This window comes from Lepisma saccharinum, chromosome 28 (assembly GCF_977018435.1).
Source record: "Lepisma saccharinum chromosome 28, izLepSacc3.1, whole genome shotgun sequence".
Classification (NCBI taxonomy): domain Eukaryota; kingdom Metazoa; phylum Arthropoda; class Insecta; order Zygentoma; family Lepismatidae; genus Lepisma; species Lepisma saccharinum.
Window position 1 is genome coordinate 43592714 of NC_139256.1, and position 26551 is coordinate 43619264.

General features: G+C 38.1%; 1 protein-coding gene across 1 annotated transcript; it reads right to left on the minus strand.

Annotated features, from left to right (window-relative positions):
- Window positions 1-2276: 2276 nt before the first annotated feature.
- On the minus strand, window positions 2277-21365 carry LOC145980708 (glutamate receptor U1-like). The gene is made up of 2 exons (XM_083113770.1): window positions 21222-21365; window positions 2277-4320 (listed from the first exon to the last, which is right to left on the minus strand). The coding sequence occupies exon 2, from the start codon at window positions 4311-4313 to the stop codon at window positions 2397-2399; it is 1917 nt and encodes a 638-aa protein (XP_082969896.1). The 5' UTR covers window positions 4314-4320; window positions 21222-21365; the 3' UTR covers window positions 2277-2396.
- Between the last annotated feature and the right edge of the window lie 5186 nt (window positions 21366-26551).

Below are 26551 nucleotides of genomic sequence, written 5' to 3' on the forward strand. Positions count from 1 at the left end.
CTGATTAGGAGGGAAAAATGAAGACCCTTTAGTTTCGAAATTTTATCCTTTGTTCAGATCACTATGCCCTAATGAACAACCTCTATTTCAGAAAACATTAGCCACAATTACAGGTTTTGTAGTTGGTAGTTCGAAATGGCAGCACATAAAATCATTGCAAACTGCACAATTATTGGACACATTAAATGCTGCAGATCGTCTGTAAAGCTGGCCTTGTTTTTTCCTGCTTATTTTCAGTTTTTTAACAGCAATTTCTATGTTCATTGTTACGTACTTCATGTTTCCACTTCTCGTAATGCCAATCCTCTGTCCAGAGTTGGAAAAGCAATGACATTTTGCGCACAATTCCTTGGTTTTCCATCAAATCAATGTCACTTCTACTATCGTGTACTCTTCACAGCTTCCATATCACTTCTGATATGATAATGTGCGTAATTAATTTATTTTGCAATGTTCTCGGGTCTTACCACAACCCTGCAGCAACAACTATACTCAGTCTTAATGCAAAAGTTCACCCTTATGCCAACTCTTCCAGTCAGTAGCACTAATGCTCCATAAAAACTTCAAGGCTTGCTAGGTATAAACATTTCATTACATTTAACACAGACTTTTAGTTACACCGTTCACTACACCTACGTTCACAGATGGCAGCACACACATATTGTTTACCACACTGGACTCCACTAATACCGTTATAATAAAAGTTCACTTGACAACGCCTCAGCCCCTCAGATCCTGATCTCGACGAAAGGAGGGCAGGGACCATTTACTTATTCCTGGCAGTGAGGTGCTTGGGGGAGGAAAGGGACCTAATTTTATTTTTGAGTCATAGTCCATATAGGGTCCACACAGGCTTACTCGTCGAGGGTCGATCTTGTATTCGTAGGAGGAATGAGGCATCCGAGGGTACACACAAGCCCGAAGGTACCAGCTCATGGCCGGAGCCGGTATGGACAGTTTTAGGAGCCCAAAGGTACACTCTGGTCAAAGCCGAGTATCACACCCAAAGGTCCGAAGGCACCAACCACACAGCTGTAGCCGGTATTGGCAGGTTAAGGAAAAGAGCCCAAGGATACGTTCTGGCCGAAACCGAGTATTAGACTGATGTTCTAAAGGTATCAGCCGAAGTCGGTACGAGCAGACTAAATGGGTATCTGCTGGAACTCTTCTATCATCAGGAACTCCTTTCTTTTCTGCTACTTCTTCTAGGCCTGGATCCCCAGAGGTGCTTGCCAGTCGCTGGCCGGCACAGAACTGAGGCAGAACTTATAAATCCTTTTTTGAGCAGGCCTCATCTCCAGGAAAATATCAACTAGGGTCTAGCCCCACCACCTATTGACCTGTTGAGTGAGATGAGGAAAACCTTTTCCTGTTCCCCCAAAAATAATCAATAGTTAGGCTGGAGAGTTCACTGAACTAACCGATCTCTAACTACGCACTGGTAATGATCAGGCTGGAAAGTTCATACGAACTAACTGATCCGACTGACACAGATTGCTCCCTCCCATCCTTGCTTATATAGGCGAATTGAGCGGCGAGACGCGGAACTAAGTGGTGGAGTGCCCGCAGGAAGGTGCACACGAGCGTAGAGAATGCAGCGCGACCTCAGAAGGCCCACAATGGAACTACATGCACTCGACACATGCCATACACATAACAACTTAACACTGAATATAAATGTGTGCTAACCAAACATGCAATATACAATTATTACAAGGTTTTAAATAGAATAAATAAGCCTCGCAGGGTTTGATACCATTAACCATATTGTTGGTACATCTGAACATTATAAACACAACATTCACAAGCCACGCAGGACTTGAATTAAAATAAAAACAGACATCACAACACTTTAAAGATTTGATTCTAACATGTATAGTTCTTGTAACGACCAGCGGCGTGTTACAATTTATTTATTTAACAGAAGATTCCAAATACAGCGTTAGGCATTTTACATTGGAACGTATTAACAGAAAATAACGACAAAGTCTATGGAACAGAGAACGCTGGATGAAGCACAACCTTGACTTCTGAGTAGCGCAAAGTTGAGTGCTTCTTGTTATGCAAGACGGCACTCAAAAGTGAATTTCCTGAAGGAGGCGGTCATTTCTGATGTTGATATTCACTATTTTATGCAGGAATATATGGTCTGCCAGTCTACGTCTCTCGTGAGGAGTTTGGATATTTAACATTTGCAGAAGGATGGACTTTTGCAAGTATTTTGTGGACGGAATTTGGTGTCTAAATTTGATGGGGTATGCCATAGACCAGATCGGAGAGCAGAATCAATTATAGAGTAGACAGCACACGCATGGAACCCTTACTAACTGCGCAATTGCGGTCAGAAAAAGAAAACATTTCCGCAGTCGCTAAGGGTTCTATGCGTATGCCAGTTTTCAACCTTGCGTTTTAGATCGCAGTCTCTTTCGTCGAGAGCAAAGTAGTTCACACAGAAGAACTAAAAACGCTAGAGCCGAACCAAAACCCAGAACTAGAAAGTGCATTTGAACCTGAGTCAGGGTGAAAGCTGATCTTGTCTTGCATTTTACGGAGCATGTCTGTGAAAGGAGTGAGTCCTTGTGGATCTGAAACCACTTCTGCAGTATTCCCGACTCCACCACTCGCCTCGTGAGAATGTTGAACCGCGAAATGAAAGGAGAATTTTTGGGGACGAACATTGAAACGATGGTTATTCCCATGTGTTCCTTCAAAACGTGAAATGGATTGCCACAGCTGAAGCACGAGTCTTTTGCCGTGGCTATTTCCACGTATATGGAGCTCGTTATTAGTCCTGTGCCTCCTGACTTCACGTCATGAATGCTGTAGGACCTGTTAACCGTGAACGACTTGGACAGCTTTTTCAGGTAATAGTTGGAGGTGTCTTTTAACATTCTTTGATGAATACTTTTCCCAACAAGATAATAACCTAAGTCAGCCATATCTTTAAAGGTGTTGATCTGTTTCCAGAAGTGGGGCACTGTGAGGAAATTGTAAAGATTGGCTTCGTACAGACTGCTGACTACGATGGAAAAATATACCCACAAGATCCACATTGTTCTCAGTATACCAGACTTGGGCTGCCTGCCTGAGATTTTCAGAAGAACGGAGAATAGTTTGAGAATATTCAGAATAAAACTTGTGTTCTCTTTTTTGCGGAATCGCTCATAGAAATAAAGGACTATTGTCATGAGAGTTAAAACAACCAAAACGCACAGCCATGTTTGTGGCATGAAAGGCAAGTATATTGCTTTCCACAATGGCATTCGCTGCTGCTTCGACACGACTATCACGAGAGGTTCAATCTTCAATGGGTGGAAAAATGCCATGTTGCGATACCGCTCTTCAGTCATTACTATCCCATTCAAAGCAACATCAGCACGACTTTCGACAATGTCTGCCAACAGATCAATCCACGTTCCATTCGGCAATCTTGTACCAGCTTTTCCATGCACGTATGTGCAAGATGTGGTGAAGTTCATGTAGTGACTTATCTCTTCAAAAAGCCAGCCGTAAGGACCAGTAAATGTACAATGCTCATTAGATCTCATCTCGATCCCCGATAATATGCTCTGTTGTGTGCGATAGCCTGTTACTATCAAGGTGAACCCTTGGAGGTTGCGCATCATGTCTGCAGGAAAACCCCTTTTCTTTATTACGTCACTTACCGCTGTAACATTCTTGCTTGTAAAATTCAGAACTTCGATAGGAGACACTTTCAGAGCAACGAAAATACAGTTCATATCGGGACTATCATTCATTGATTTATAGAAATTCACACAACGGGTTTCGGAAATAACTACAAAATTGAACACTCTTTCACTTTGACACGCATCGTAAAAGTCTTGTAATTCACCTGAAGAATTCCACTCCAATTCATTCACCATAAAGATGAATACAAATTTAGCATTTGAATTCCAGTCGAAATCTTTCTGTGCATTGAAGAGAATCTCACCAATATGCCTGATATCATCCAATAATACAAACACAAATTCACTTTTTGCAAGGTTTTGATTTTCAATATAGTCGTCTTTAGTAATTCTGAATTCGGACGAAGAGGATAGCTGGTGAATAACAGAAATCAAGTTCATTTCGTGAAAGAGTCGTAGGAGAGAGATTGTGGTGATTTGGGAAGTTGAATCTATGATGGAAAGTCGTTGCGTCTTTTGAAGATGCTCCAAACATATAGATGACACAGTTTCTAGGACGTTGTCCGGCATCTCCATGTCCATCGGTGTTAAGAGCTCAGGATTACTAGTTCGAAGGCATACACTCAGTAGGAACGTGAATGCTTTCATGTTTTTTATGGGCATCATGTAAGTGCTGAAAATAGAGACGCTTAAAGTTATATTACTATATCCACATTATTTTAACAACATATAGAAATAATTATCCATTAGCATATTTTTCAAATTTATTATCTACCCTATGCTTGAATACTGCACTCAATATTTTCAAAAGTAATCTTTCCAGGATCTATTCTGCCCTCAATTTTTTCACTTCATTCCTTCCCACAGAATACCTTTTCAGAGACAGCACAATAAAGCAGATATTATGTCTGTTTTGAATATCGTGACTGGCAAAAAATCCTGCATAATATCATCAATGGTAAAATTGAAAACCAAATTTCTAATAAATCAATATGATTTCCGTGTCCTCACCTCCAAATATGAACATATTCTTTCCCAAACATAGTTTTTTCCGACAAAAGCAAGATGTGTGTAATTTTCTCTCTGTAATCTTGTTTTTTTTCTGTTTTTGGTGGTCCTGCAGTTGTTATAGTTTCAGTATAAAATGATGGATTAGCAATGTATCTGAAATTTAAGTAAATAATTAAATTACTGTTTACCGAATTGAGTTGGCTAGAGAAGACACTGTTAATGCTGGCGTGAGTAGTTGTGTATTTTAGCGAACAAATTCCGCCTTTGGAGATTAATTGAATAGTATGGTACAAATAAAATAAATCAATTGATGGACTATGATATTCCATGTATGTCTCTTTTTTAGTCTGATAACGCAGACTCCTCTGTTCAGACGTGTTTCCACCAAGGATGTTTATGGCGGTGACGTACATGGATAAAGATTATGAGATCTATAGCAACCTCGGGTAAGGAAAACATCACAAATGTTTAACATGTTTGAACAGTAATTTATTAGCACACTTTAACAGGCCTATGCTGATCTTCATACCCACTACACCAGGGCAGGCCCGTAGCTAGACTTGATCTCCAGGGGGGGGGGGCTCACAGGTTATCAGAGAGGACTTTGTAAACCAAGTCCATTTTTCAAAAAATTAACAGTATTAAATTAAGGTAAGTTATGTGTGTGTGTGGGGTGGGGTCATTAAGTTACATAAATATTTATAAACATCATACATCTTTTAAAACATCTCTTGAAATGTTAATTGACTGATACTGAAATCATCCCTTACACACTCCATAATACTTTAGATGATACAGATATTTATATCACAAAAAATGCACAATATCAAATCAGAGTGCCTACAGTTAATTCCGTCCCCGCCCGAAGCAATGAAACTCCCCTCGTTCCAAACTTGGGAGCTGTTGACCTTTGATGCAGATGAGAAGGGAATTTGCATGATGACATCAAAGTCACAGATTTCTGTCTACACGGGAGGTTGCAACAGAGACAGTGAAGGTACAGATAAAGATGCTCCCCCATAAAAGAACTTACAAAGTCTAGATGATCTTCTAAACACTTGCAGCTACTTAGACTTCAGCTCATAAACAAGATGAGAATAGCTGCTGTTAATGTTCTGTGGAGTTATCCTTAAAGTTGTGAGCTGTCTACCTTTTCACTCTTTACTGCAACAAATTATACAAAATAGTTTTACCTAATGCAAGGTTAGGGCTGAGCCCCCTGCTTGGCTACGAGTTTGCACCAGGGGTGCGGTGGCCGCATCGCCCCAAGTGGGTAATCAAGACCCCCCAAAATAATTATTCATCATAACCCCCTCCCCCCACACAAATATAGTTTGGATAAACACGCAGTAATTGATGTTTGTTTGAATGTCGAGAATTTGATTTCATTTGAAAAATTAAAAAATCAAAATATGTAAACTTTAGAAACGAAAACTGGCAGTATTTTACAATTATACACTCAGTCGTAGCACACGAAGACAAGCAAGCAAAACAAATTGTGTCCGAAATCATCCAACACTAAAACTGAATTCTGCATGTCGGAAGTTCCGAGCCAACTCGGAACTACCACAATGAAAACACCAGACACTGTTTACCACTGGCCGAGATGTCAACAATCGAAAGACGCATGATATTCGAAATATTTCAATTGCAGTTGAAATTGAAAGACTAAAGAAAGAAAAATCACCGCTCACTTTCATGTTTGCTAATATAAACTACAAAGACCTTTTCAATGGTTCCAGGCTGTTTGTGTAATATTGTGGTAATATTAACAGTTGTTAATTCAGTGAGTACTGTTTTTAAAGAGAGAATTTTGTGACTGGAATTGAGTTAAACCCATATACTTATTTAAGTTGAAGTTTAAAACTACGGTAAAAGGAAATATACTCATTAACGTGATTTGCGTAAGGCAGTTCTTGTTAACGTCATGGCGGATGCCATAGGTTATATGGAACTTAATAATCAAGTAGAAATCATAACGAACTTGGTAGAAGACAATGAAATTGTTATAGAAGATAACATTATAGAAGAAACATCTAGAAAACAAACTAAAAGAGTCAGATCTTCTGAAGATGATCAAGTTCCAGCAAAAGCGGTAAGGATAGACAGGATAGATAATAGAGATAAATTAAACACGTTTGGAGAAGGTCAAAGAGAAAATAATGTAGACAAGTGTAAAATGTATTATGATACACATAATGGGCCATATTTAGTAATAATGACTAGTACAAAAGGTGCAGAAAAGAAATTTAACTCTATGAAAATAGGCAATGAATTGCGAAAGAAAGATATAAGGGTCAGATATATCCAACCAAGTGGCTTATATAGAGCAAAGATTTATTTTTACACCAGGAATGAAGCTAACAATTTCATGAAAAATATGCATTTTCATAAAGAAAATAATATTGATGTGTTCATTCCAGAATCCTTATTGGTGAAGGAAGGATTGATATATGGTGTACCCACTGAATTTGAAGAGGAGGAAATTAAGGAAAGTATTGAAGACCCGACAGTAATATCAGTGGAAAGAATGAAAAAGAGAATTCGAAAAGATGATGGTTCATATTACAGTAGAGCGTCGATTATCCGAAGTAATTGGGGGACATGGGTGTTCGGAAAACTGGTTTGTTCGGATAATCGAACTGTACATGTTTATTTGCCAAAAAGAAGTACTGTACAGTAAATTTATTCATAAAAACAGGCATCTCTTTAAGTATTACAAAGTAACGTACAAAGGCAACTTTAGTAGGAATATATAGTATGTGGTACAGTTTATTAAACAAAAATATGTACATATTACATACGCATTTTGCATGAACAATACACACAGTACACAAAATTAACGTTTAAAAAAATCCTTTATTTTGGTCTGTCTAAGCAAGCCTACACGCTTACGAGCAGCTAAGTCACGTACTTTTTTCATTACAGATATCTGAAAGTGGTCACTTTCATCTTGGGCTTCAAACCATCGCAAGGCAGTATCTAAACAAGTGAACGCCTCAGAAGCTGTTGGTATACTTTCATCTTCACTTTCTGGAGCACTGATTGAAGAGATGCTGGCGGCGTCATCTTTATCAGTGACGACGTTTACAATCTCGCTGTCCAGCATGATTTGGTGTCCTGGATCTGCATCATCGATATTCATTTATTCATGAACGTCTTCTTCATCACATTCGTGGCAATCTATTTCTTTTAGCATACCGAGAATTTCGGACATATCATTCTGTTCGTCATTTTCAATCATACCTTGTGAATTTTCTTCTGTGTCCAAAATTTTATTCCAGGCTTTTTTCAAATTCTCTTCCTTTACACTATTCCATGCTGCGCTGATCATGTAGGACGCATATTTCAAGTCAATATTCTTATGATTTCTTAAGAGACTTTCTTCTCCATCCTCTTCTCTTTCTAATAATAACTTACGCAACAATTCTTTCCTGTAATATCGTTTGAAAGTCTCAATGACGCCTTGATCCATGGGCTGTAATAAGGAGGTTACGTTAGGTGGAAGAAATATTACCTTTATGAACTCGTCTTTTTCGTTTAAAATATCACATGACGGATGAGTTGGTGCATTGTCAAGGAGAAATAGTGTTTTCTCCCTCTTCCCATTCTTTAGCTGATGAGCTTTTACAGAGGGTACGAAAACGTCCAGAAACCACTTCATAAAAATCGAACTATCCATCCAGGCTCGCTTTTGTGAGGTGTACACAACAGGCAAGGCTGACATATTAACGTGCTTGAAACAACGCGGTTTTTTACTTTTACCAATGACGAACATAGGCAGTCGGTGACTTCCAGTAGCATTAGCACAAGCCAAAGCTGTAATACGGTCCTTGCTTGTTTTAGGACCAGGTGCTGCTAATTCATGACGTGAAACAAGAGTTTTTCTCGGTAAAGCTTTCCAGTTAAGTCCAGTTTCGTCAGCATTGTAAACGTTTTCGAGAGCATAATCTTCTTCCCTTAATACGTCCCTTAGTTTGACTTTGAAAGAATCAGCTGCTGAAGAATCAGCCGACAGTTTTTCTCCCTGTATTGTAAGCTCACGAATGCCATGTCTTGACTTGAAGCGTTTTAACCAGCCCGTGCTCGCTTTAAAGTTCGAAGGCCCTCCAAGTTTTTCGTTGAACTGCATTGCCTTCTCACACAGAATGGGACCTGAGATAGGTTCTCCTTGCGATCTCTTTTGTGTAAACCACTTGTAAACAGCATCATCTAGATCTGTGTTAGTGGCGAGCTTCATAGTTTTACGGCTTTTTGATCCATCAGTAGAATCAAGCATAGCTATAAAATTTGCTATGCTCGTCTTTTGTTTTTTTATATCCGTAATTGTCGACTTCCCCACCTTGTACTCATTGGATAAAGTGGTTGCAGATTCACCTTCTTCTAACCTTTTAATAATCTCGTACTTGTCCCTCATAGAAAGGACAACACGTTTACGTTTAAGCATTTTGTATCGTCAAGTTCACTTCTTCACGCAGCAGCACACAAGTGGTCGTAACAGAGAACAGAAGGTTACTGTTTGCACCGTGAGAAGCTCTTCTTGGGGGCGCGCAATCCTTCAAACTGCGCGGAGCGGCACGCCTCAACTCTAAGCTGGCGCAGCTGTTGCTGTGAACAGCTTTGATACTGCCGCTACTTCTACAGCCAGTGCCAAACCGACAGAAGTGTGCTGATTGTTGAAACACAGCGACTGGCGGCTTGGCCGGTCAGCAGCACCCTATGAAGGCCCCATTAGAAGCAATGTTCCGCCAGCGGTGGCTCAGTGCGGCGACTACTGTGGGAAACTTGGTTTGGGAGTGAGGGGGATGATGGACGGTAGGGTGGGAGAGTAACAGGTGCGAGCGAGTACACAGTTCGGTTAAGCGGTCGTTCGGTTGACCGACGTTCGGATAATCGACGCTCTACTGTATTTTGTTCCTACTAAGCTAATATCAATCACGTTTAGATCTCAAGAAATGCCTAAACAGATTATAGTGGTTAGTCACATTTTCGATGTTACTCCTAAAGTTAGAAATGTGATGCAATGTAAGAAATGTTACAGATTCGCACATTCAGCAGCCATATGCAAGGATAAATCTAAGTGTGCTAGATGTGGAAGAGAGGAACATGAAAATTGTAATGAAACTCCGAAGTGTTTAAATTGCGGAGGAGAACATGTTGCTACTGATAAGTCATGTGTAAAATGGGAAATGGAAAGAGAAATCATGAGAGTTATGGTATATGATAATTTATCCCGGCAAGAAGCAAGAGAGAAAGTAATAACAGGTAATGTTCCAAGCAATTATGTTGTTCAAGGCAACACATATGCTGATCAAATAAAAAACCATATAAACAAAAGTCAAGTAAGTGAAATTAACACAAGAAAGACTGGTGTTGTAGGAAATAGCATAACAATACAAAACAGATTTGAAGCCTTAAGTGATTGGGGTGAAAGAAAATCAGATACATACTTGGAAAATGTTTCATGGAAAAGAGTTCCTCCAGAACATCATAGAGATTATTCCAAATTTGAAAATAAATATGGAAAAAATTTCAGACTAAATTCCTATTCACAAACAAAGAGTTATAATGGAAATTCTCAAGGAGAATCAAGTAAAGGTTCTCTAAAGAAATTACAAAGTAATCAAAAACAATTAAATGGCAAGTCTACAGGAACTGTAATTAAGACAAGGAATAATGAGGAAGATGTGAATAGTACAAATAGAAGCATGCAGGAGGTGAACATCGGAATCTAGAACAATAAAGAACAGAAAAAAATCGTGTACTTTCCTCACATAACATCTCAGAAGGATCTTATGTATAATTTGTTACAATTAATGGCGAAACTTATGGCGACATTAACAAAAAATTCTGACTTATTAAGCATAAAAGAAATACTTACAGAATGCTCACAAATAAATGGCCAGGTGCAGAAAATTATTGAGGATTTGGAAATTTTTGGAGAGACACCTTAGGGTGTGGAAGAAAAAATAATGGAAAACATTCGTGGGGGTACACTGGAATGTAAGATCATTGAAAGCAAGAAAGCAGAATCTGGTGAAATTAATAGATGAATATAGACCTGAACTTTTATGTTTATCGGAAATCTCTCTGAACCCATCAAACATAAATTATTTTAAAGTAAATCATTATCACATAATTTATGAAAAGATTAAAGATGATAGTAAAGGAGTTGCAATTATGATTCATGAAAGTATTCCATTTGAACCTATGTCTTTTGATTATACATTGTCTATATACGACACATACAAAATTGAAGTCGTAGGAATTAAAATTGCTTTTATGAATCAAAAAGTTAGTATTATATCTATATATATTCCTACAGGTGCAGAGTCACAGAAATTAACGACAAATACATTATCACAAATGTTTCAATGCATAGAAAAGCCTTTTATTATAGCAGGGGATTTCAATTGCCATCACACAATATGGGGAGATCAGGATGAAGATAAGTTGGGGAAAGTGTTAGAATGTATGGATTTGTACAACTTTACTGTAATTAATGATGGGTCTGCTACGTATATAGGAAGATTAGGTACTCGGCCAACAGCTATAGATTTAACGTTAATTTCAGATGATATATGTGGTCAATTTCAGTGGGAAACAGACAGTGATCAAAGAACTAGTGACCATTATCCATGTTTCTTTTATACTGATACTAATTCAGTGAGATCTTTCACTATTCCGCTCAGAAAATGGAAAGTTAACGAAGCTGATTGGAATAAATATACTAAATTACTTACAATCTTATTTAAAAATTCAGATTTAAATAATATTGATAAGAGTACATATGATTATTTTGTAGATTCTGTTAGTATTGTTATGGACAGATCATGTACAAGGGCAAAAGAAGAAGTTGTAAAAAAGTATCCAATAGTACACTGGTGGAATAAAGATTGCCAAAATTTTAAAATACAGAGAATTGAAGCTACTAAAGTTTATAAAACAATACCAAATCAGGAAACTTGGATTAATTATAAGAAAGCAATAGCGCAGGCCAAGAAAAGTTATATCAGTGCAAAAAGACAATCGTGGGCAAAGTATTGTGAAGACATAAATAACAAAGAGAGTATCAGTACCATGTGGGCTAAATTTAAATCAATCCGCAAACCACATACTCCTCGATTAATACCACTCAAAGAAACCTGGAAAGATGAATTTATTATGAAGGTAACATGTAATAATAAACACGAACCTGCAGATGCCCCTGATGAAATTTTCTCTTTCAGTCCTAAAGATAGACATTCACAAGGATTATACACCAATATCATGATCGATGAAATAAGAGACATAATAATTAGAGCCAAGGACACAACTCCAGGAAAAGATGGAATAACATACTCGATGATTCAAAATTTACCGGAATGTGGTATAATATATCTTTGTAACATCTACAATTATATAATGAATTCAGGAAATGTACCGCAATCGTGGTACACTCAAATGATTTTACCAATATTGAAACCTGGCAAAAGTCCACATAAAGGAGAATCTTATAGACCGATAGCTTTGTCTTCAGTACTGGGGAAAATTTTTGAAAAATTAATTCTAAAGAGAATAAGTTGGCATATAGAGGGACAAGGATTATTTTCAAGGCTTCAAGTTGGATTTAGGAAGGGAATGGGGTGTACAGATGCCTTGGCAAAGTTATCATCAAAAATTTATGATACAATGAAAAGGAAAAGTAGTCTTATTGCTGCTTTCTTAGATATTAAAGGGGCATATGATAATGTAAATATAAATAAATTATTAAACATTCTACAAAATCTGAAAATACCTTATATGCATCTAAAAATAATTTGGAATCTATTAAAAAAATCGTTGTTTATATTTTTACTTTCACAATAAAGTTGAGGGTCCTAGATGGATAACAAGGGGACTTCCACAGGGAAGCCCTTTAAGTCCTTTACTTTTTAATATATATTTAATGGATGTTCAAAGAATATGTCCTGAGCCATTTGGATTTATATAATATGCAGATGATTTATGTATATATGAGAGTGTCAAGCAAGTAGATAAAGGAGTCACTAACATGGAAGCGAAAATAATAGAGATAAAGAAATTTCTTGAGAATAGGTCTATGAATATATCGTCAGAAAAATCAAAGTTGATTATATTTAGTAAAAAAGGAGCTCCGAAAAATGTGAATCAATACACAAAAAAGTTACACATTCCCATAGAAAATTCAGTGAAATATTTAGGCGTTATATTTGATACTAAATTAACATGGAAACCTCATGTAAAAATGTTAGTGAAAAAGGCAGAAGTAATTTACAATGTATTTCGTTCTATGGCTACAACAAAATGGGGAAGTCATCCTAGTACCATGATGAATTTTTACAAAAACTATTACAAACCAACAATAGAATACGGGATTATAGTCTTTAATACAGTTTCGGAACGTGTATTTCGACCTTTGGAAGTAATGCAGAGGAAAGTGTCTAGGACTGATGAAGAGTACTCCCAATGTTGCTGTATACATGGAAGCATGCGAATGGAACTTAAGTTATAGGAAAAGAGAAATGTCTATTAAATATCTGTTAAAAACAATGTCAGAAGTTAATCATCCGTTTAACGACATTCTATTCGACTTGGTTGAATTAATTAATAACTGCGAAGATATAGGATGGGTGCAATTATATAATGAGTACTATGAGGATCATCAAAAATTATTGAAAGTAAGGAGTAAGCCCATATATACTCTAGATTTTTCCCGTTTGTGAATATAGAGATATTTATTTTCCTGAACAATATACAAAATATGATTACATGGAAAGATGGAAAGATTATTACTTTATATATACAGACGGTTCAAAAAGTAATCAAAATGTAGGATGTGCTGTTTATGATGTACAGAAGAAGGAATCAATTATGATACATTTACCGGAAGATTTTTCCATTTTTACAGCTGAAGCTTATGCAATTTACCAAGCACTAATTTATACATATAAATTGCAAGAAAAAATATATTAATATTAACGGATTCCAAAAGTGTATTATATTCAATTCAGTCCAATTATGATTTATTATTTAAATGCTCCCCATACATAATAAACTGTGTAAAAACTTTACAAAATTTAAGGAGCAGGGGAAAGATAATTCATTTAACCTGGGTTAAAGCACATTGTCAAAATTTAGGAAATGATATGGCAGATTTGTATGCAAAACAAGCTAGGGTAATTCAACCTGTACTGGATCTGAAAACCTGGTACACAGATTTCTACCGAGGGTGAAGAAAAAGTTGAAGGAAAACTGGACGGAATGGTGCAAAGGTGAATTTCAAAATGCAGGCAGCTTGTATCAGAGGATAGCTAATTTCAATAGAATGAGACCTTGGTTTACAAAAGTTCAAGGTTCACGGAATGTGATAGTATTACTAAATCGTATTAGGTCAGAACATACAACTACTAAAAGTCATTTACAAAAGATCCGGATTGTACAAAACCCAAACTGTACATGTGGCAACAAGGAAGATATACACCATATCATATTTGAGTGTAATATATACACACAAGAAAGAGAGACATTTTATAAAACTCTTATAAACTGTGAAATTCCTTTTCCTCAGTGTTTGGAATCTTTGATTTGTGAACCTAACCTTACAGTTGGATATATATTGTTATCTTTTTTTAGAAAATGTGGCTTAACTATTTAGTAGAAAAAAAATTGTTCATAGTATATTTTAATAATAATGTACTAAAAAATGTAAGTTTATGTACAGTACATATATAGATAGGGGAAAAACTGCTTAGCGGTAATCCCAAGTAAAATGTAAATAAACAAATTGCTAATATAAAACCAGGGTTGGCATGTTTAAAACAAAAGTGTTTAAAACACCTTGTTTTAAACGTTTAAAACACACGGCTTTGTTTTCTTTACAAACGTTTTAAATGTTTAAAACAATGTGTTTTAAACATTTTTTTAGAAGTGTTTAAAACACATTTTGGTGCTTGATATTTTATAGTCTGTGATATTTTATTTGTGTGGAAACCCTGTCTTTTCATTGAATCTGTGTCAATTAATCGGTCCTTTACGGGTATTACTTATCGCACAACACTTGAGCAACCATAATGTTCTGACGTCACGGGAAAAAGCTTTTTAATTTTGGCTAAATGCCTACGTAGTTAGGTTAGGCAGGCTAGCTATGTATGCACAAGGTAGCAAAACTGTTGTGCGACAAGAAAGACCCGTGCTTTACTGTAGAAATCGAAACTTCTCAGTTCTTTGTTTCCTACCGTCCTGTAAGTTTGAGACTGGTGGAAGCTGGAAACTAATATCTGAATACACAATGCGTGATTTTGATCATGACGTGATTTTTTTTTCTCTTGCGATACGATTGATTGGTTTGTATAACTGAATGAAGCGCAGGTGCTTACTTTTGGTAACATAATTTTGTACTTGGAAAGATAAATTGATCTGGAGAATCTATTATGACACTGCAGGTTGTTTTCTGCTATATAAACTGTTCAGGCAGCAGGAAATATTTCACCCTGATTTTTCCACGATGAAGATAGTAATTCTATAATATTTAGTTTCTTGAAATTTAGATGAATATGAATCCTAACCTACTTCAGCAGTGGCGGAAAAAAGGGGGCTATTATCTACTTTTGTCCCTGCAGTAGAGGTATGCGGGATCCCGAAAAGTCGGGACCGGGATCGGGGAAAAAAAATTCCCGTCCCGATCCCGACTTCGGGAAATAACTTCCCGACTTTTCGGGGTCCCAAACAGTAGGGAAATACAGAATGGTCATTTTAAAAAGTCGTCAATTCTCGACATTTTCTTCATTGTAAATGGATGTCTGGAACGTATCGGAAATTGTTAGTTTTTGTACCAGAAGTGCAAAAACAAGCACTTAGGATGGAAATTACGTGTCCCGTCCCGACCCAAAAAATTCTATCCCGCACACCCCTTCCCTGCAGTATGGTAAACCTTATCTCCAAAAGGATATAAACTGTCCTTGGAGCGAATGTACTTCAGTAATATAGTTTCATAAAAATGAGTATTTTTTCTAGGGGTGTGCGAGACAATTCTTTTGGTCGGGACGGGATGGGGACGGGAAATTTTTTAAATCCCGACATTCCGGACGGGAAATATTCGCCATTTCCTGACAAAGTCGGGAAATTTTCGGGACGGGAAATGATCGAAATTTTCCGAAGCTCTGAAAATCTCAAATTCTACACGTAATTTTCATCTTAAGTGCTTGCTTTTGCACTTCTGGTTAAAAAAAACTAACTGCTCGGGATCCGGAAAAGTCGGGAAGTCTTTCCCGAAGTCGGGATCGGGACGGGCAATTCTTTTCCCGATCCCGGTGACGACTTTTCGGGATCCCGCACACCCCTATTTTTTTCTTTAACGACTTTAACTATAATTTACTGGGAAAAGGTTGACTTTCTTTTGTTTAAAACATGTATTTTTAACTCATATTTAAAACTATGTTTAAAACAAAAAAAAACATGTTTTAAACAAAAAAAATACAGTTTGTTTTGTTCTTTTTTAAAAAACACAAATTTTGCCAACCCTGTATAAGACGTACAAAACTGTTCAGGCTCACTGCCATTGTTAGTGCACTGAACCTTATTCTTAACAGTTTGTTTGCTTGTCTAAACTTGTATTAATGCGAACAGCAAACCCCCCCCCCCATCTCTTTCAAAACGATTTTAAAGGCATAAAAGGTGGTGCTTCATTTCAACCCCATCTCTGCGATTACCCATAGGTAGGTAGAAAAACTGTGCATAAAAAACGTTCTAAAAATCAATAAGTCAATCAAACGAAACGAGCTCCTCCCCCCAATTTGTGTGTAAAGATAGATTTGGTAGATAAACTACAAAATTTTGTCCCACCAAAAAATTCCCATGACGCACACGCGCCATGAATCCCCCCCCCTCCTTCTTGTGGGAACCCCTGTACAGTCGGAGAAAGAATTACCTGGGCCACGGGATCTAGAATTTCGTAACGTCTTAAAGCCTGTTGTTTATGCAACCCAAATAACAAATTATTCGCTTAAGTTTGTCTGGTGGATCTCAGTTCTCGGGAAGGATTGAGCATTGATAGCATGAGTCACATGACTCATGCCCCAGCAACACCAAACAACAGCTGGGTGCTACGTGGCCTCAAGAAGAACATTTCAGCAACTGGCTTCTTAACAAGATCTACTCGTAAGAAAATATTTTTCGAGTGATACTAGTCATTGTCAAGAAGGTTCACTGAAATTATGGTTCTCATCACAGGCCACATTCCACACGCTAATTGTTTAAGTCCAGTTTATGCACTGGACCTACAGATTAAAATGGGATCCGAACCAAATGTTCCTTCTATCTGGTATTGAATTCGTAAGCCTTTGATTACATGTCGAAGACGTTACCACTACGCCATCGGAGAGGCAATGGAACGCCTTGAGAAAGAGACGAGTGAAACCATATTTGGCGTAAATTTTAAAAATAAGACAATATTTTGTGGTCACAGTTTCGAACCGTGGGAGAGGCATATATATTTTTTGCCCCATCGTCCATTTCACGAGTTTATAATTCTTCCTCACCGACACGATTAACGCCAGTGGGAGAAGAAAAGCGAAGTAAAATAACTGAAACAGAAATAAAAGGAAAAAGCGAAACAAATTTTATCCATAATATTCTGCAGTCACTTCAGTCGTGTTCAAGGAATCCTACCTTTAAAGAGAGCCGTGGTCTCTAACTTGTCTTTTCCCCTTCCTTTGTGCTCTCGATTCCCTCTGTCACGATTGGTCTAAAACTAATTAATGCGACGTTAATTAAACAATCCAAACAACGAAACAATGCACAATCAACTGCTCAACATTCCAATTTTTTTCGAATCGGAAAACAATTGAGATGCAGTAAAATGAAGCAAGAAGCAGTAATAAACTGGGAATTTGATACGGTATAGAATTAAATCGGTGAAGATGTTCCATTTGATTGGATTTTTGTTATTTAGTGTCGCTATTCTTTCACTTTTGGCAAATAGCGACGATGAAGATGAGTAATGAGTGATGATATGATGACATCGATTAACGGACACTCACCAAGAACACCCATGGCCAAGCCGAGATTCGAACCAGGGGCCATGTTGTCGTAGCACGCTGTGCTAACCACTTCGCCACGGAGGTTGGTTAGGAGTGGACATTATATCATATTTTGTGTGCGCAATTGGGAGCAATCAATGGAATGACTAGGCATATTATATTATTAATATATTCATATCATAATATCACGTCATATTATTCGGCACGAAGTAACATCATAGACATTCAATCTTGCATTATTGCCTTTCAACTATTTCTTCGACTTCAGGTTAATAACATCAATAAGATAAATTATGAAACAAATGATAATGAATGTGGGATATTGACAGTTATTTCGAATTACCTGACACAAGCAACATTAAGCAGACTCGATGGGCAAGCACATTAAGTGGTCAACCTTCGATCTCGTCACCAAAGTTCCCGGATTTGAGTACCGTTCTTGTCACAGGTGTTTGAGTATTTCGTCATTAATTTCATGTAATGGTCACTCGTCCGCGACTAGGAATAAAAGTGATGTTACGTAACAAAACTAATAAAAATAAACATGATCGAAGAGTACTTATTTCATCTCTCATGAAATCTCTTATAAAACCGGGATAAATGAAATATATGTATCTACACATACTTTTTCGATTTCTATATTTAACTAGCAGAGACCGAGAACGGGAGAGCAATTTTCAATTCGAGAAACCGAGAGACGGAGACACTGTAAAGTCTTGTTTCTTTCTTGATATCTCCCTAATTGAGTTGTTGTTCTGTTCGTTATTGGCTTTGTATTGGTAATTATTGTCATTATTCCTCCCCTGTAGGTAAACCTTAACGACGATTTATGATGAAATACAGTAGAGCAGATAAAAGGGCAAGAACAAGAGAGTCATGCGTGACCGGGACTTCAACTCAGAACCTTACGTAACGAGATTTGAAATTCTGGAGAAGGAATCTGTGTTTCGCTTGGCTTTCTCTTTCCTCAACTTCTGTTATTTTATCATGCACGTATAATTAAAATGGTTCTGAGAAAATACGTTGCGATCCATAATCGTATTGGTTAGATGCTATAAATGTGAACTTCAACATGGAATAAATTATTCCCTTTTGTATGTGGTTGAACATGAAGTCTTCTTACACTGTGACAATTTCTTTTTTAGTTTTTCTGCACAGATAAGCTAATCTGGACTGGAGCTTCAGTTTAAAATGACATACGAACTACTACATGCATCAAAGGTGTGTCGAACCCGGGATCCCTTGATTATAAGGTGACGACGTTATCATTACGCCAACGAGGAGGCTCCATGAGAAAATATTATACAATCGATCTATACAATAATTTATTTAAACATTTACATTTTCGTTTTCTTCTTTCTTTTTTTTTGTTAACTACTCTTCTACGACTCTTTTTCTTGTCTTGGAATTTCTTCTCGTTTCAGGCAAAAAATAATACATGCAGGCTGTATAGCCCCCCCTATGCAAATAGATAGAAAGCTCACTCTCGAGAACTAATTTATAAATAACGTAACCATTAGGAAACAATTCGAACGTTAACTGATATAACTGCAGATGAAAAAATACTTACAGACGCTAACGAAATATCTATTCTTGTATAAGCTCACAGGCAACAGGTATCTGGTGAGTCATTGAATCTTGCTAACTACGAGCGAAGGTCACGGAACCAAAGGGTGGCAAACAGGCGTCTGCTCTACGAAACTAGGGTTAGCAGACGAGGCCAGTGTTCATGTTATCAATGACGTACGAAATAAGGAGGAACACAGCTTTCATATCAAACTAGACCTGTGTTTTGGTCCCGTCATTGCATGTAAAACACTTTCTCGTCATGGCCTTGAAGGCCTACGTAAAGGCTTATCTGCATGAAAGATATCTTACCATTGAGGGGAGGAAAGGTGTGTGTGTGTGTATCGAGGTCCTTCAACTTTCGTATTCTTCTTCATTTCAGAACGCGTGCTGTATCGTCGATTTAATCTAATCTAGCCGTTCTAGGTTCTGTTTCTGTTCGGTAATTTCACACTGTCTTCCTGCTTATGATATTCGCGACGAAGGTAATGGTTTCGATAATCTGGACGATAATGGGATTGTGTTGGTTGGTTGATTTGGTGTCTTAAGTCCACTTTATGCTCAGTAAGACTAATCGGGAATGCACCTACAGTTTAAAGTGGTATGTGCCTACACATTACTTTGCTGCTAGATATTTGCGTGCTAAGATGTAGGAAATGCTACATTTTCAGTGTGTGCAATTAAGATTTATTTCTGATACGAAGAATCGGAGAATGGAGTAGTGAGAAAAGTATCACCTCACATGTTTGAATTATAGCCCCCCCCCCACACAGGATATCGGCCGTGGTTTTTATAACAAAATATAACATGGATGAATTGTGTCAAGAAAAACTGGAGCCTATTCACATCCCTACGGAACTTGGAAGAAAGTCCACATAGAAATTAGAAAGTTCTGTTCCGACAAAATCGGGACGTATAGTAAATGAAAAAGCAAAGTGCTACCTTGTGCTTTGCACCAAACCATGAAGGCGTGTAGGGGGTGCGGAGTTAGGGTCCCACACTTTCTTGTTACGGCCGAAGGTGGGGATAATGTGATCAGCACCACGCCCCTGGCCGCCTTTACCCACCTCCCCCCTCAAGTTTCCTAGAGGTACCCACTTTATACGACGCTGGGTGGGCGCCGGAGCCACTTGAACAGGTGGACAAAATTCCAATTCTCTCCAGTCGGAGATCGAACTCAGATCTCTCGCATGGTAATCAAACTCCCTAACGACCGAGCTACCGCAGCACATATAGTATAGTAGCCTTTGTAATTAAGGCATGAATTATTTTAGCGTTTCGTTCAACGGTTTTAGGGGAATCATTTTCGGACATAGGCTATAACTCTTGTCGGTTCTGCGACCTGGCTTGAGAAAAGGCGATTTTATGACGAACAACATTCCACCTGAATTCACGTGACTTTCCTACATTTCCTCTATCTGTTGGCTGTTGCATGAAAGACGAGTTGCTTCTTGAGACAGACAGAATCACCCGATCACCTAATGTTGCAATGTGTGTTGCCTACCTTTCCGGCATTATTTACTGCCATTAAAGTCTTATGGGGAAGAACTTTTTTCCACCACTGTACTACATATGATGCAGTACTCACCAAAACTTGAAACTTTCGAGAAGCTTCTTGCTTCAACAAGAACTTTTTGTTCCTTCCTTTCTTGGTTTCAGAGGAACGTATCGAAAAGATACAAGAAATGTTAGCATTGAAAGTGTCCAAGTTTAATGGTTGGAAATATGAAGACCTAGAAAGACTCAATACAGCATTTGAAGGACGATCGTGCAGTGGGATGAGCAAGTATTAAAAGGCAAATTTACCATCACTATTTTCATTCATCTTTGTTTCACATCCTGTCTGCTTTCAAGGAATGATGCTAGCGCAAAGGTTGCAACGAGGTTGTTCCCTCTTTGCTTCAATTCCACAACTTTACACTGATTAAATGGAAGTGAATAAAAATGGCGATGGGCTTACCTCGTAATATTTATGCCTCAAAGTCTACAGAAGATGGAATAACCGTTGTAGTTAACAGAATCAACGAAGAAAAGATGCACTTGGTAACTCCAATGGAACTCACACACCGAAGTAGCAGCTACGCGCTTCCTGGAAGAAAGAATCATGCTAGAGCTCTCACCACGAAATCATCCAGTTAAGGTCACGCCACCCACTTACAGTGTTGACAATAAGCAACAATTTCAACCGACGAAGTCAACCCCATGCGTTCAACGCTCGAAGTGTTGACTGAGCAGCTTACGTAGAAGAAGTGTGGCAACCCTGGAGAGCCAGGGGTGTGGAGGAGGCAAGGGAAGCTCCGACTTTGGCTGGACTTTTTTCGTGGCGAGAGCTATAGGAATTTAAAACACATAGGAACAAGTGGATGCATTCGCATTGGTTTTGCGTAGTTCTGCACGTACCTGACCACTACAGTATGCGAGCACGCTAAATATGCAAACTGCTATTCACGGCAATCTGCTCCTGCGTGTGAGTTCCATTGGAGCTACCAAGCACATTATGTTAACTGTTAACTTTCCTTTAAAGTGGACCACTAATCCGCCTGAAGTAAAATTTCCGTCATCCGACTTCAAGACTTGATTCACCGTCATAGGCAGATAGACAAAGCTTATAGATAAGCACACTCTTAGTTTTTTGTCACCAGTTCTGAAATAGATGAAGTCGATATACTGACATATGTTAATTAGGAAGTTGTTTACAAGACAAATTCCTGCTTTATTGATGACTCAGGGGAACAATAAATACTTTTACTTCACTGCGAGTGACACATGTCCGCTGTAAAGTAGTAATGAGCTCCATTACAACTTGTCCTTCTTTAGAGATAGAGATCGAAGTCATTAACTATCACGGGAGGGGGAAACATTTGTCTTAATGGGATCGAGAAACACGGAACGCATTTTAGCTAACAACTTTGTGATATGCTTTTAGTGTCTAGGGCGGCTTTATTTCTACTTTGAAATGTGAAACTTTATTTCATTTTAATTACATTGATCCTCGCAATATACTTGGTTAGATCAGAACACCAATGTTGCCGAAGTATTAACCTAATAGATGTCTTAATGTCTGGCAGTCGACGATGATTTCCATTTGTGGGAAATGCTAATTATACACTCTGTAAAAAAAAAATATCATCACTTCATTATTTTTGGTCGTCAGCATTTCGCTCGTGAATTATCAGTTGTTTTATTGATTTAATTCCACTTGTCGATTTGTTTTCCTAACAATTATATAAAACACTATATCTGTACAATATATTTTTATTATTTAAGTCATAGTTACATACATAATGCACTTGACAGAACTAATAACAAAATTATTGCAAATATAGCTTGTGGAACGTTTTCGCACAAAGACAATTTTTGCAAGTAAAAAGATTGAACAAAGGTTTTAAATGCATCATGATATGTCAATTTGAAATGATAGTAAGTAAATACATTGACTAGTACTTAGTGTGGCCACCCCTGGCCTTCCTAAGTGCTTCCAACCTTCGAGGCATGCTATGAATGAGATTTTGACAATATTCGACCTCAATTTCATTCCAAACATGTACAATTGCTGCCATAAGTTCCTCTTTTGACCTGTACGTCTGATTACCAAGTTTTTTTGCACATCAATAGGATTCATGTCTGGAGAGTTGGGCGGCCACCAAAGTATTTCAATATTCATATCATGAAACCAGTTATTCACCACCTGAGCACGGTGACAGTTTGCATTATCGTCTTGAAAAATAAAGTAGTCCAAATTCTGTCCAGAAAAATTATCTCCTGCAGTTTGTAGAACTTTCCGATTCAGGATTTCCAGATATTGATCAGCCTTAACGGTCCATGTGCAAAATGCATCCTGCCAATCCCTTTTGCAGAGAAACATGCCCAAATCATAACACTGCCACAAAACTTTTGAGTTTCTAAAATACAAGATTTTGCAAGTTCTTCTCCCTTCCGCATCCACAGTTTAACTGAGCTGTCATTCCCCAGCAATTTAAACCATTTTTCATCAGAAAATATCACATGTTCTCAATCTGTATCATTCCATGCACCATAACGTGTGACAAACTCATGTCTAGCTTTTGCATGTGCATCAGTTAGTCTTGGTTTTTTACGTGGTACGTGTTTAGAAACACCCTGTTTCTTTAGTTGGGATACTACAGTAGCATGAGTAAGATTAACTCCCACCTTATTTTGTAGTTTATGTGCAATTTGGCGTGAACTCATTCCTCTGTTCTTCACTGCCATGTCCTTTATCATACGATCCAGTCAAAGTGATGTCTTTTTCTTTCTGCCACAGTGACTTCTCAGTGATGATTTTCCATGTTCTTGTTACTTTTGCAGGCAGCGGCTAACTGTGGATTGATGCATTTGAAGTTGTCGACCAATTTCTCTCCGAGAATGACCATCCATATGCAAAGCAAGAACCATTCCTTGCTTACGTGGTGAAATGTCACACTTTCTGCCCATTTTTTCGAGAAAACATGCTCAAATACACTACACACCACCAGAACACTTCACAAATATGATAACGTATCCAAACTGTCAATAATGAAGATGTAGTTGCAACATAAAACACGTCACAAGTTGCACTACTAACAATCGTTTTACAGATTCCTGACAATTGATCACAATGCCTTGCAGCAGTAACTGATTGCAACACCCTCTAGCGGACACTCCAAACACTAAATCAACAAAAGAATAACACCTCACTATGCAGTGATACCAGACCAATACTTCAATCAATTGATTTCAAGTTGTGCAGGAAAGATGCATGCATGCGAAACTCAAAATTGTCAACATCCGTAATAAGAATACAGTGATGCTAATTTTTTTTTACAGAGTGTACGTTCTAAAATGCCCATTTCCTCCCTACCGAAAAACACTACAGCACGTTTCGGCAACGTTCTTTTTACAGATGGTGTAAATTGAACGTCCGATTACCAGCTCACCACAAGAATTATGTGCTATGATTTCCTCACAAGTTTATACTTAGAAGATATGTTTTTTTTTTATGGGGAATAAATACCAAATTGAGAATGAACTCTGCACAGGATGCTTTTGCTTTCTCCTGATTCGATTCCTCCTTTGGTTCTCGTATGTTATATGTTATTCCACTGCATTGTGTTTCATTCAGTGTGTTTAGGGAGAGAGACAAAGTGACACAGCCGGCCTCCGTGGCGGAGTGGTTAGCACATCGCGCGGACACCCCCCACAGAGAGAGAGAGAGAGAGAGAGATGAGATATATACGATGTACTTGTTAACGATCAATGCAATAACTTTTATAACTTATTCCCTTCCTAATATGGATTTATATTCTATTCTTTCATTATTCTAGATAATATATTTAATGAGCTTTATTTGATTAAAATTTATGATTGTTCTTCTATAAATATCTTACACTTAGGCTGCAAACAACATATCTATAGTCTTAAATAACTACAAAATACCAACTCAGTACGAAGATACGAGATATGATACACACGATACATGGGCAAAAATAGCTTATTTGATGGAATGATATTTACTTAGTAACAGTGTCAATATAATCATTTCCTTTTACGAAGTACGCTTCGACGTAATCATTGAAACTGTGTTTTTGTTTTACACGTAAATATGACGAATAAGAGGGTGACGAAATTCTAACTCGATGAGAGATCCGATAATTTAGAAGTCTGACATTTATCGATGGCTCGTTGTCAGTTGAGATGGGTACGTGTGGTGAGGAAAGTGTTTGCCTAATGCAGACAGTAACACCCAGTTTTTCCTATAAGTTCTTAACAGTCTCTTTACCCATAGATTGTAAACAGGATGATCCCACATGGCCCCTTTGGCATTTGAAAAAGTTGACCTCAATCCAATATGGCGGATTTCGCAGCAACAATGACTGGATATGAAACGAGGAGAGCAAGATTACGAGGAACAGAAAATTTTAGGTGTGCATGATACAGATCGAACGAACTATTCGTTGAACTTACGAACTGCGGTCCGGTCGTTGCGAGTAAGATTGTTTGTGAATTGCAGTTGAAATGAACGTTCTGATGGTACGTCATTGATGATGCATGTTTGGTAGAGGAATACGCAACAGTACTGACCTCAAACGGTGCTGAAATGACTTTGAAACTGACGGGATTTGAATTCCCACAAAACGCAATTGTGTTCTAAAAATTTAAGAATTGTCGAGTTGTACGGATTAATTCGGTACGAGTCGAAATATTTACCTTGTTGGTCTATGTTTATAGCAATTCAGTGTTCACCTTTTTTTTGGAGGACGGATCCGTGATAGCAGGTTTCTTGAGGAAAAACACATCGGCGAGTGCGTCACTCAGGTAGACACCCTGGAAAAAACTCCTTGTGACGGGGTTTCCTTAGATGTGTTGTGAATTACGAATGTGTTCATGATTAACTGGAATAGTTGAATATGATGCTTCTCTCTCCACAGAAGCATCGTAAAGCAGATAGATAAGGCAGATCATAGGGCTTGCTAGGGCTGTGTTGAACCTAGCCTCGATACGTATCTCGCCATAATCGGGGAGGCTCCTGCAAGATGCGTCGTCGATAAGAGCCGGCGTTAAACGGTAACAGCATGAAATTTCCCCTCGCGAACATTTCCCTTGTGATGAGATGTCCCCTGTCTGCGTGGTGGATGTTCGTGCCTGTCAACGATATCTCGTATGCTCTTGTGATTTCCCCATGATGCCTCTTCTAGAAATCAGGTTCCAGAGGAGCTGTCTGAACCAGCTGATCTTTGACGTAGAGGGCAAAATAGTTGAGCGTTTCCGGCGTCAGATAGAATGGGTTTGTGTTTCCTGTGCCCACGATATCGTTGTTCGACACCATTGAAAAATCAGAAAAGAAGGAATGGATCCGTTTGTGATGTTGTCCAACGTAAGCGATTTCCATCCCGACGGAACGATTATGGTTTTCAGTTCAGATCTTTTGAAAAAATTATTTGGCGTTGCTATTCTTCAGGTCTCTGGTGTGGGCGAAGAGATATGTTGAATGAATTTTAAAATGCGTGATGTTCAGAGCAGCATATTTGATCTGGATTTTCAACTGAGTTGTTTCGGTATTACCCCAAATATAGAAACAGTTCTTTGCTTTGGTCAACACCACTTTCAGTTGCACGTTGTTGTAAAGGTACGTACTTCTCCTGGTTGAAAAAATCAGCATGCGCCTTAGATATGAGTTATACTTCGTTCTGAAATTCCGTAGACTCCGTTACTGTGTCGGCATTTGTCCACTGGAACAGATCTCTTCCTGCCTTGAACCCCTCGTTGGTTGTTACATCTGCGCTGCTTGGCGTG